Here is a 12,404-nt window from a genome sequence, read left to right on the forward strand (position 1 = left end):
ACATGGAGCGAGGGCTCTCCCACTGAACTAAACTCATGACTCAGTATTTGTCAGTTACACATTTATTTTAAAAAGATTGGCTTTTATAGATGTTTTAAAAAAAAAGGAGACCTTGCATGGGATATATTGGTTAACATTTGGTCAATTGGGGTTTGTGTTTGTTTTTTTTCCCCAAGTGTGTGTGTGTGTGCATGAGCATGTGGGTATGTGCATATGTATGACTGTGTGTGACTCCGCTGGAGTCTGCTGTCTGGGTACAATGGTCCAGCCCGGGGCCTCAGCTCCACAAAGAGGCCTTCTCTTAACAACACGCCATCACAGATAGAGGAGGAGCCTGACCAAAGCATTACCACGCTCAAGGGATCACAGAGCTTCCCTTGATGCATCTGATATCCCCTTATGATTTTAATAATCAAGCACTCTTCGTTAAAATGAGCGTTCGGTCTTATGCCCGTATGTTTGTGTGTAGAAGAAAGATGGAGACAGACTTAACTTACGAGGCAGCGACAGAGCGTACTTTAGTATTAAACTTTATTTTCCTTTATTTCCTTTACTTTTGTAAGATGGAAAAATGATAAAAACGTACAGCTTAGGGACTTTTCATCTAAGATAGGTCAGTGTTTTTCTTAACGTAATAACTATGACAATTAAAGGACCAGTGTGTAGAATTTAGTGGCATCTAGCATAGAGGTCACCAATATCAACTGAAGACCCCGCCGCTTACTCTTCCTTTTACAAGTGTGTTGGAGAGCTACGATGACCTTTAGGTAATGAAAAAACATGAAAGGCTCTCGCTAGAGCCAGTGTTTGATTTGTCCCTTCTGGGACATTGTATAAATATGTTGGTGCAACATGGTGGACTCCGTGAAGAAGACCTGCTCCCTGTGTAGATATAAATGCTTCGTCCTAAGCTAATGAAAAATTAACGATTCTTAATTTCAGGTATTTATACACTAATGAAAATATAGTTATGAAAATTATATTTAATTTCTTCAAATAGATCCGCTAAAATTCTACACACTGGACCTTTAAATCATCAGTTTCCATGTGTCTTTGACGAAAGCTTAAAGAGGGAAAATAAATTATCGTAGCAATAATTATAACATCAAATATAACAACAATAATAGCAATTAAGCATTTATAAACACTCTATTTACTGTGTATTTTTCCATAAAAGTTCATTATTAAAAACAGGTGGTGAGCGATGTGGTGGTGTACAATCCAGCATGTGAGGGGGAGCACTGGTTTGTGGGTACTGTAGTCTGCATCTGACTGGTTGGTAACAGAGGTGCACAGGTGCTGTAGCTATCAGACAGTCTTAAGACCTCCAGCACTGAAGGGGTTCGTCTGTCCACAGCAGTTATGGACGACAGCCAGGGGATAGACAGGGTGCACGTATCTCAGTATATAATGAGATGGCCGTGAGGTGAAAACAGCGTTTCTTTTTAAGACCTCTCTTGAGTCTCCTGTTACAGGGTCATGGAGAGGTGGGTACCAAAGTGACTTAGTAAAAATAAGCAAAAAGAATGACAAGCGTCTCCATTCACTCCATTCCTGCAAGCTTCATTCACCAAGGGACTAAGAAACCCCTCATCATATTAGCTCTTCACAGAGTTCGCTAAAGTCCTGCCTTGCAGCGTCCCATCAGTGAGCTCAGGAATGACGCGACCTTCAGTCATTAAGTCCAACTGAAAGTCTCTCCCCTCCAACCACTGTACACGATGCAACAAGTCTGCTCAGCTTACGACGTGATGTGGAGGCCATTTAGTGTTAATGGCGACGCGGTGGCTCCTACAGGCGGAGGAGTTTTTGGGTCTGGAGGGGCCTCAGTGACTCAGGGGCTCAGCCCAGACCGGCGAGCGATTGGAGTGGTGGGGGTGACCGAATGAAGGGTGAATGGGCGTGGGAGTAGGCAGCATGTGTCCCGTGTGGCCGAAGGGGGGCAGGTGACCCATGTGGGTCATGTGGCTGCTGAGGCCGGGCGCACCGCCGAAGGGAGAGACCTTGTCCTGCATGCACTTGGATAGCTCGTCGAAGCCGTCCCCTGCTCGCTTGTTCCTCTTGGACTTGCTGGACATCTTGCGGTTGCGTGTCTGGATTCCTTCTTTCTTCATGGTCAGGGGTCTGTTGACCTGTGGAGAACAGCACATTAGCTCAAGGCACGCCAGACAAAAGCCTCACTGAGAGCGTGAATAGTACACTTTATAGCGGTTGAGGTTTATTTTGCCGCCAACTGCAGCTCATAATTTAAAATGTCTCCAAAATGTCAAATATTGCATTTCTTGTTAAGATTTACATGCATTTGTTTCACGGCAGCCCAATATTAGGAATAACACCAGCATGAAATAACCGCTATTAATACTGAGCATCTGTTTTGCATATATAGCTGCATTATAAGGCGAGTCTGGGGCGTTTTTGGGGGCTTTTGTCTAATTTCAAACAGAACAGTCCCGGTCAATATGAATACATGGGGATGAGGGCCTGGCTGGAGCTGAAAGGAGCAGCCTCAGACAAATCCTCATCAGTGTAACCGACGCCGTTACACTGAATGACAGTCCCACCCTGCAGCCTCTCCGGGGAGTACCGCCCCCCATTGAAACAACGATGGATTAATAAAAAAAGACGACCGGTGGGTTCTGCTCGACAGGGTGAGCAGGCTTCGCCTCGACACTCTCACAGTTTCTCTGCTCCTAAATCGATTCGAGCTGTCCGCCCACTTAACCAGTTAACGACCAGCGGGCCTACCCCCCCTCCTCCTCCTCCTCCTCCTCCTCATCCTCATCCTCATCCTCCTCCTCCCCCCCAGAACTCTGCACTTGAGTGCAAGGTGGTTGTTTTTTGTTTTGTTTTTGCAGGCTACTTACATTGTGCAGTTTAAAGTAAAGGCCGCAGGCGTTACACACCGGGTCTCCGTTCCCGTTGCGTCTCCACAGGGTGGTGATCGTGGTCTGGCAGTTTGCACAGCAGGTGCCTGCACGTCGAGCAGCGGACTGGAGGAAGAGAGAGAAAAACACAGCGTGAATAATGGCCCAGTCACTCACACGTGGAGGTCAGCGCGTACACCGAGCAGCACACACGAACATGTAGGAGCCTAAATATCTCGGCTCTTTAGACACACATAGAAGTTTAATCTTTTCAACATTTAATGTTATTAAAGCCATAGCCCTGACATCGCATGCGATGAATTAGTGTTTTCTGCCTCGGCACAAAATCAATAAGAGACGGAAAGTTTGGCTTAAATCAAACTGCAGAACGTGGGTTTCCGTGAGACCGCAGAGCCATGTGCAGAAGAGCATCAAAAGAAGCGTCACCCAGACCGAGAAAACACTTAATTCCCCTGCTAAATCAATTGCATGTATGCAAGACCCGCCATACACCATGATCACATTTTCTCATTTGCGCTAAAGACATGGGGGACGTTTTTGTTGGCCAACAGAATATACCTGACTCTGAACACGCCTGCCGCTGATTATCAGATTTAATGTACGAAAATAAGTATGCTGGTATTAACAGGTTCAAGAGAAGTCCTTGTGTGAAACACCCTATTTACCATGATCCAGGGAAACTGGGCTACAAGTCGCGTAAGACCCGGTGTCCTGCCTGGCAATGTGCCTCCTGCGTCCATTGCGGATCAATTCTTCACACATAATAAGAAACATTAGCTTTACATGCAAGCAGCCTCCAGCTCTCCGCTTTGCAGGCAGCATCCAGGGTTTTTTTTTTTTCTTCCTTGTTAATTAATTTCAGGTGGACTCGTTGCTATTGACATGGAGAGCAGCAACAATAAAAACCCTGTTCTCTCTTATAGAGGAATACAAATGGACAGGGGCGCCGAAAAGGGGGGGTAAAGGAGACGGATTCTAGGGGCCCATGATGGAGGGGGGCCCAGAGAGGCCCCCTATTTTTTCATGGAAGAGTTTATTTCCAATTTAAGAATCAGTGGTGCAGCAAATAAATGACTCAAAATGAATTCCATTGTATTCAGAGTGCTCAGTTCTTCCCCTACTGTACATGTCAACTGTCATGCTGTTCTTCTTTCACAAATATAATAATAATAATAATAATAATTAAGCCTTTATTAGTCCCACAATGGGGAAATTATTTCTCTGCATTTAACCCATCCCGGAGGAGCAGTGGGCTGCAATGAAGCGCCCGGGGAGCAACTTGGGGTTAGGTGTCTTGCTCAAGGACACCTCGGCATGTTGCCAGTAGAGGGGTTTGAACCACCAACCTTGTGGTTACGGGACAAGCGCTCTACCTCATGTGCCACAGCCGCCCAGTCAAAAATACCATTAAAATGCATAATTGTATGTAAAATAGCATCAAAAAATTTTGCCGCTGTGTTGGGGGCCCTGTAAAGATTCTTTTCATGGGGCCCAAAATCCCTAGCGGCGCCCCTGCAAATGTAACCTATCTTTTGGGATAGAAAGCCGCAGACTGTACATCTGAAATGACCCAACTAGAGAAGAACATGAATCCCTTTCTTTCTCCCAGTCCCCGCCCCTCACGGCCCCGTCTCTTCACACATAAGCGGCTCCTCCAGTGTTGTGATAATCTCTTTACGGTACATGTCAGTCTGGCCACAGAGAATGCAGCGCGCTGGTTGAAGGCGGAAACAGCCGGGAGCCTGACTTCCTTATCTGGGCCGGACAGATATCCGGATAGGAAACAACTGGATGCCCCTTTGAACACAAACTCTGAAAAACACTTGAGCTGAAAATGCAAAAAGCTACAGCCATATGGGCCGACCCAGTGGAAAATGTAATGGACTTTTTTCACAAGCACGAACGACGTGGAGCTGGCCAAGGGACAACACGGAAGAAAAAATATATATATATATATTAGGCCCATAATAAGGTTTATCAAGCTTGTTTTAAAGTAGCCAATTTATTGGCATGTCAAAGGATCTTGCTGATGTTAATGACACGCTATCGTAGACGCAATCATAATCAGCCTAGACCACTTTTTTTTATGAAAGTTTCAAGGTTGTGCCAGCATTAAACTTTATTTTTTAAACATCAAATTTAGAGCCAGTAATTCATTTGTAATAATTTAGCCATTATTATTATTAGTGGGATTTAGTATTAGTATTATTTATGACTGTGTTGCAAATTAATTATTTAATTCACTGATACTATCTTTTTTTATACAAACCAGTTAAACTTTTTTTTTCAAATCATACATCGTATTGTTATTTGTCGCAAATTTGTGAACTGAATAACAACCAACCACTTAAGTATAAGAGGAAAAAAATTCTGCTTAACATTAAAGGATTCATGAGTTCCTGTAAAAAAAAAATCACTCTTTAAAAAAAAAGAGGTTTTTTTTAATAATTTGAGAATTAAAAGCCAAGAAATTAATTAATTGTGGTGCAGTGAAATGTGTCCAGCTTTAGTAGGGTTAATACCAGAAGTGGATGTGCAGTGGTACATCCACCACAAGATTGTTATGTGTCTACGCTGCTTTTCATTTACTCAAGCTTGGTGTTAACTAAAGCAGCATGGGCAATGGTATCAGTAACAGTATCAGAAGTACCAGCAATAATGATAGCAGGAACAATGGCAATAGTAGCAGTATTGTAACAGGCCGTGAAGGCGGATCATCGGGGGGTGAGAGGCACAAACAATTCCAGGAAGATCATAGGGAAAATATAACTTTCCTGGAATTGTGCTGCCGGCATCTGCTTTGTGCTCATATTTGGGTGCCTTCTCTCAGAGTGTAGCGATGGAGTAGGGAGTGGGACTCACCAGTCTGCGTTTGGGCTTGATAAGTGGTCGGTTCTGGCCGTTCATCTTGTGGTACAGTCCGCAGGCGTTGCACAGGTAGTGGCCGGTACCGTCTCTTCGCCACAGAGGGGTGGAGGTGGCACCACAGTTTACACATTCACGGCCCTCTGCATAGAGTTCAAGAGGAGGGGAAAAGAGAACAATTTTATATAATTAAAAAATTCACTGTCCATCAGAAGCAACACATAGCAGCTGTCTAGCCCGCTCAGGCAACTACACGGTGACGTGCGACTCCAGATGGCCCTGTAATATGAAGTCAAAATCTGTCTCATGATGGTGACAACGTCCATATCAGAGTGCAGGTGTACCAAGTGTGCACGGCTGTCATGGACACAGACACCTCCATGTAAACTGATCCAGAGTGGGGAGGCCAGAGACCGCCAGAACATGTCCAGAGGTGTCCCAACACGAATAATGAGAAACACCATCAAATTAGGACTACATTATTCATCAGCTCAGTGGGCACCCATGAGAGGAAGCATACGTGTGTGGTGTTGGTATTAAATGTGGCGGACAGTGTTGCAGACTTTGATGAAAAGCTTGCGCGCCAGTTGGCTGCAATTTATAATATAGAAATGGTTTTCCATCCAACGTCATTTTGATGAAGTTTCTGTTATTATTATAAAATAACTGAATTTGAACTAGATTTCCTGTGCATACTTGTGCTTTTCTAAATAAAAACCTGCTTTTCTTTAGTTATTCCCACATGCTCTCCTCTCCCTTTCAGGTTTGACTGACTTCAAACAGCCTGTTGCTAAACCGACCAATTCATTTAATTCAAGTATCCCTCTCTCCCTAGAGCATCATCTCATTATTCCTGTTATAATGCCAGCGACACCCACAGTCCCACCCTCACTATACAATGGAATTTGACCTGAGTAAAAAGCTATGTTCCTTTTGAAATGCATCTCACCGCTTTTTTTTTTTGTACCTCCCTTCACTTCCTCTTAAGCGTTTCGCAGGTTAATCAACCACATTAAAGCGGGTTCATTAACACTTAAAATATGTATCAGCAATGACTGCTGTATTTATGTCTTATGCAATGTTTGGTGTTGAAACAAGGGGGAAAAAAGGGAAGCTTTCTGTGAAAACGTATTGTAGAGAGTCACATTTCTGAAATGTCATAGTGGCATTTTGTACAACAATCAATCACCATAACTGGCACATGGACATAGACTTTGATAGATAAGAGCCATTTTAATGCCGTAGCTGATATGTTTGTGTTGCTGATTCAGGCACAGTCTGGCCAGCTTCTTTTAAATGTCACAGTATTACGTTTCTCTTGCTACAACAGCTCTCATTCACTCAGATTATCAGGCTGCGAGCATCACCCAGGTGTATTAAAAAGCATGTGCTCAATGGATGACAATATCGATAATTACACAGCTACATTTGGAGTAACCTGTTAGCCTAACAGTCTAATGATGTTTCTGGATTATATATATATTTTTTTGTCCATTATGTCAAAGTACACCAGCTGGAACAATGTAGGGAAATTACAGAGCCATTACCAGACTGGGTTTGTTTTTACAAATGTCTGCACATTAATGTCAGACCTAAAGTCTAAATATTCCATAAATATTACTACCCACACATGCAGTCTATTGAATCTCATGCCTTATCCAAACAGTCAGATAATAGACTGAGTTTTATCAAAAAAACAATTTCACCAGTTTTTGGGTTTTTTTTAAAAAACAATTATGTACATTTTTAATCAGTGTTACTTAATGCACTATTCTCCTTTTTTTAAGTCCAAGTTATGCATACAAGTGTTGTTTAGATACACTTTCATCTACTCATAGAATCTACCGTGGACTTGGTTGCCTCCACTTCATGTCGGTGCTCTGAGCCAAGGCCATGCTTAAAAACACAAACAGCAGGGCTCTGTCGCCTGTGCTTTGTTAGGACTAGAGAGAGCTGTGGGCGGGGGTGGAGGTCGTGATTTGTTCACTTGGAGGTATACAGGATATGGCAGGAGCCAGGGCGTCGTGACTCCTTCGTTTTTAAGTGCAATAAAGGCCACGTTTGAAAGAACAACAACTTCACGGCACGAGGAAGAATCCAAATCGACTGTTGAACATAAAAAAAACATACAGTCGAGGTGGAAAAGTCTTAGTGAAAGATAAAAAAAATAATTTAATATTAAGTTATGTTTAATCTATGAAACTACAATAATTTCGTTCATTTTATATGCATAATTGGTTTAATTTGATTAGCTTTAATCACACTTTCTTTTCTTTGAGGTCGCACACTGAAACATTTAATCGTGCGCATTAGGGCCCTATAGCTGAACATGTAGTATAGTAAATAGTTGACCCCGATTAGTCTGATGAGTTTATTCTGAGGTTGATTCCTCACTAAAGAGACGCCTTTTAAGTGGATGCGACTCATAAGTGGCGAGGAGTGCGATGGGACAAAAGATAAGACTTGTCAGGACCGGTTCTAAGAGGACCGAAGGGCCCGATATGGAAATGATCCATCTTTGTGTAAGCGACACACTGGAGCAACAAGTCGTGTCTAAAGTGGCATCAACTTTAACAATTAGTCAAGATTAGTGCTGATAATTAAGAACTAAAAAAAACTGTTTAAAAAGAAGCACTCGCATACATTCCAATATGGAGGAGCCCATATATACACTTATATAAGAAAAAAAATACATATTACAAGGTGACAAACATATCTGCTGGTGATTGATCGGGTACTATAGTGTGTAATGCTCCACCATAACCATTTCATTAGGCCTTATCACTTTGATCTACAGTCTGAGACTCACCTGAGCTCGACCTGGCCTTGCTCTTGCATTTGGGCGTAAAGCTGGAGGAGGACCCGCCGAGCAGGCTGCCGGGGTGGAAGAGACTGCCGCTGTACTCGTGGGGTGTGTGCAGAGGGTAGCCAGGGTAGGTCGGGATCGGGTGATGCGTGGCCGGGCCCTGGCCGTTCATCGAGGCCAGGCCGCTGCGGAGAGGACTGCAGCTCTCCATCTTCATGCCGTCCGACAGATGCACTTGGTACTTGATCGACTCCTTCTCGTCCATCCTGGTGGAGCTGGAGGTCGGAGAGGTAGGGCCGGGGTCCGGGGACACGTCCTTCGGAGGGGTCGGAGGAAAACTGTAGAGGTGCGCGTTGGAGTGGGACACCGTGAGCGACGAGACCGGGGCCGTGCCGGTGCTGCTGCTACAGGGGTAGCCGGAGCTGGCGGGGTGCAGGCCGGGTTTGCTGAAGTGGCTGACCGCCCATGCGTTGTGGTGGTGGGCCGCGGAAAGGGCAGCTTTCCCGGGGTCCAGCCAGGGAATGCCGGGGCTGTGGATGAGGTGTGGTCGGCAAACCTGGTTCCCAGTGAGGCGAGCTGGAATCCAAATATAGTTATTTAATAATATATAATATTTTTGAATGCCTCTTTGACACACTCCTCTTGTCACCCGTTTGCAAAACATTAAAAACCCCTTTATCTTACCTGCCAAATACTCCGACATTTAGATCCAGATGAAGATAAAATATTTTTGTTGAAATTCAATTTTTTTTTTTTCCCCCCTTACAATTAAAATTATTTTCCATTAAATGACTTCGCACATCGTGTCTATTTAAGATAGAGACGAGAGATTTATAGTAAAAAAAAAAAAAAAAAAAAAAAACACTAAAAGGAGCTTCTCACCAGGGCTGTTTTATCATCGTCTGCAGCTCCCGGACTAAAGATTGTTATTAGTAAATTTGTGGTTTTTATTTTATATCCGGGAAGTGCCTCTCTCTCTCGCTCTCTCTCTCTCCAGAAACCCCTGCCCCAACAGAGAGGGGTTAAATGACATACTTCCCTTTCCTTTCGCTGTCATCTGCTAGAAATTCCCTCTACGTTGGTGAATTGGCCCATGAAGTCAAGATGGATATTTATTTTATTTTTTTTTTTTTTGCAAATTACTGCACATTGCATTAATTGTTCAACTTAAAGTTTCCGTAAGAAATTAATATACCTATTCCAGAGCCACACACAAACAGATACACACAGAGGCTGTAATATATAAAGCTCTGTTTGGTCTTTGATGGAAAATAAAAAAACTTGTAAATAATACCATGCTCAAATATATATATATATATAGTAGTTTGTAGCACTTACTATATTCGGATTAGTCTGTTGCAATTATTGTTCTCGTAGTAATTTGCCTCTGCACTATACTTTTGCTCTGGTTTATGCTTTGAGATGCTTGTTTAAGAAAGGAGATGCACTTATGACTTCTGGTGACTAGTAGTTCTCTTGAATACCTATGTTGAATACACTTCCTGTAAGTCGCTTTGGATAAAAGCGTCTGCTAAATGACTGTAATGTAATGTAATGTAAATATATTTTTATCATCACACTCTTCAGTTAAAAGGAGTCACAGTAAACTTACCGTGTGCTTGGCTGTAGGTGACCCTGGCCCGGGAGTTGGTGTAGTAGGGGTTCCCTTGAGAGTCCAAGTGGTTCAGAAACATGTCAACTTCGTCCTGGGGCAGTAAAGGCGCCATGGGCTCCATGTAGTTGTGGCTTAGACTGTGGTGATGCGAGTCCGGGTGCTGGCCGTTCAGCACTGCGTGATGATGCGCCATCCACCGAGACTGATCGGCTGCTGCGACCTCCATGGTTGAGCTGGCCGCGTCCTCTCCTCTGTGTGTTGGGCTGCTTTCAGGCTTGTGTTTACCTCCAGGTGGAAGTTAAATCCTCCTCACAATATAGTTCCTGAGCTGTGAAAGTCTCGGCTGTGTTTATTTACTTCAGAAATAGAATCCTTAAATATCCCGGTCTCCTTTCTCCTCCGTTTATCCTGCAATGGGACGAAAACAAAATGTTAATTTAGCTTATAAACTCCGTGGGCGCTCCACCTCTCATCCCATGCAAAGAAGAGACGTCCTTTTTATATATATATATATTTTTAAAATCTAAACATACCACTTAACATATGAAATAAACTTTGCACATTTTAGGGTCTTAATATTACAGGTCGAAAAGAAAGTATAGTGCACAGCTGTCTCAAAGCCGAAGCCATGCATCCCGTCCCCGCATAAAGTAAAAAAAAAAATACAAATGTGTCCTCTGGATACCTGTTGCAATTCCAATCAGCTGACTGCGAATACAGCTTGTGTAAGTAAGTAAGTAAACCTCTTGATCCACGCAGGCTCATTAATGAGATGTGGCGCAGACTGATGCGACTGGCGCCGTAAAATTCCCATATCAAGCCCGGTGTGGGCGGGGCCTCGGCCTCAGCCAATCACAAGCAGCCCTGCCACAATTGGCTCGCTGCATCCCTGCTCTGCTCTGCTCTCATTCTTTCAATTTCCATTTCCCTGCACCGAAAAAAAACTAAAAGACTTATCAATCAGCACGTGTAATTTCTCGGGGTCTTTCTCTCTCATGAAGCTCACACTGAATGAGCAATCGGTCCCTGATAATCTGCTTTTTTTTTTTAGCGGCAGTTATAAGCCTAAAGACAGACATCTAACATGAAGGAAAATTCAGCTTTCACAATATATGGCTTACAAGGCCTATTATACTGGTGTAGAAAGCGTAAGCTAATGTAAATTGCCTTCATAAAATATATTAACAATATTTCTGAGACGTTTTCAAGACTTTTGAGTGATGTTAACATTCCACACCTACTTGTAAAAATGTTGCTGATTTAACCTTGCATCACCAACAATAATTGTAGGTGTTGATTTTTGCATACTGCTGTTATGTAAATAAACAAGAGTTTTCAGCACCTCTAAAACCAACACAAGGGGAGTCGATTTATGGCCCCGAGATTGGCCCCTTTGTTTGGGAGCGCCTAATTGTCTTTAATTAGTAGCAGGGCATTCCTCTTGTGAAAACAGAGGTTTTGTGTCGCGGACAGAGCAATCAAACACACAGTTTGCATAAGAATGGCGCCTCTTTCTTACTTGGTGGCACCAGGGATGGGCGCAAGGCCTCACCTATGAAAACCGGTTGGTGACCATCAGTGTCTCTTAACGCCCCCATTCACAACGCACAATAACAATCAAAACAAAAAATCAAATCCCCAAACAAAGGCGTGTTGATTTATTTATTTATTATCATTATTATTGTTATTATTTGCTGCCTTTAAAGATGTACAAGCATGTTTCTGCCAGTTTGGATGAAGAACAAAATATATGGTGAAGAAGAGCGTTTAGGCCAAATAAAACTATGAATAAAAAGTATTATTCTGTTCCATACTTATTGTAGTATTAGCTGCGTTAAATTATAAGTTCGGGCGCATAAATCCATGTCTGTGCCCATAAAGATATAGCCCTACTTACAGTGTGTGTGTGTGTGTGTGTGTGTGTGTGTGTGTGTGTGTGTGTGTGTGTGTGTGTGTGTGTGTGTGTGTGTGTGTGTGTGTCTTTGTGGGAATAATTGGAGGGAGCTCGGAGCCTAGACTAGCCGCCACGCTGACGCCTGGACCTGACGTCACATAATCACTGGAGGGGGGGGAGTTGTGCGGGGGTGTCACGTGAAGATTGTGATACCTGGACAAATTCTCTGAGTAAACGACCCCTCATAACCCTGATGACACGGTATCCACCATGCAGGTCATTAGGACGACAATCATGCTCTCTGGTCTGCTGCTATACCAGTGTGTGTGTGTGTGTGTG

The 12,404-nt window shown here is 43.4% G+C and overlaps 1 protein-coding gene across 2 annotated transcripts; it reads right to left on the bottom strand.

The window, feature by feature from the left end:
- Positions 1–546: 546 nt before the first annotated feature.
- On the bottom strand, positions 547–10,943 carry gata2a (GATA binding protein 2a). 2 transcript variants are annotated; one of them, XM_054616561.1, is made up of 6 exons: positions 10,857–10,943; positions 10,169–10,579; positions 8,560–9,132; positions 5,748–5,893; positions 2,865–2,990; positions 547–2,132 (listed from the first exon to the last, which is right to left on the bottom strand). In XM_054616561.1, exons 2-6 carry the CDS (start codon positions 10,395–10,397, stop codon positions 1,827–1,829), a joined length of 1,380 nt encoding a protein of 459 aa, XP_054472536.1. In that variant the 5' UTR covers positions 10,398–10,579; positions 10,857–10,943; the 3' UTR covers positions 547–1,826. The 2 variants fall into 2 exon arrangements, with proteins under 2 accessions (XP_054472536.1, XP_054472537.1); XM_054616562.1 differs by lacking the exons at positions 10,169–10,579; positions 10,857–10,943 and adding an exon at positions 9,241–9,340.
- Positions 10,944–12,404: the final 1,461 nt, after the last annotated feature.

This window comes from Anoplopoma fimbria, chromosome 17, assembly GCF_027596085.1.
Source record: "Anoplopoma fimbria isolate UVic2021 breed Golden Eagle Sablefish chromosome 17, Afim_UVic_2022, whole genome shotgun sequence".
Lineage (NCBI taxonomy): Eukaryota > Metazoa > Chordata > Actinopteri > Perciformes > Anoplopomatidae > Anoplopoma > Anoplopoma fimbria.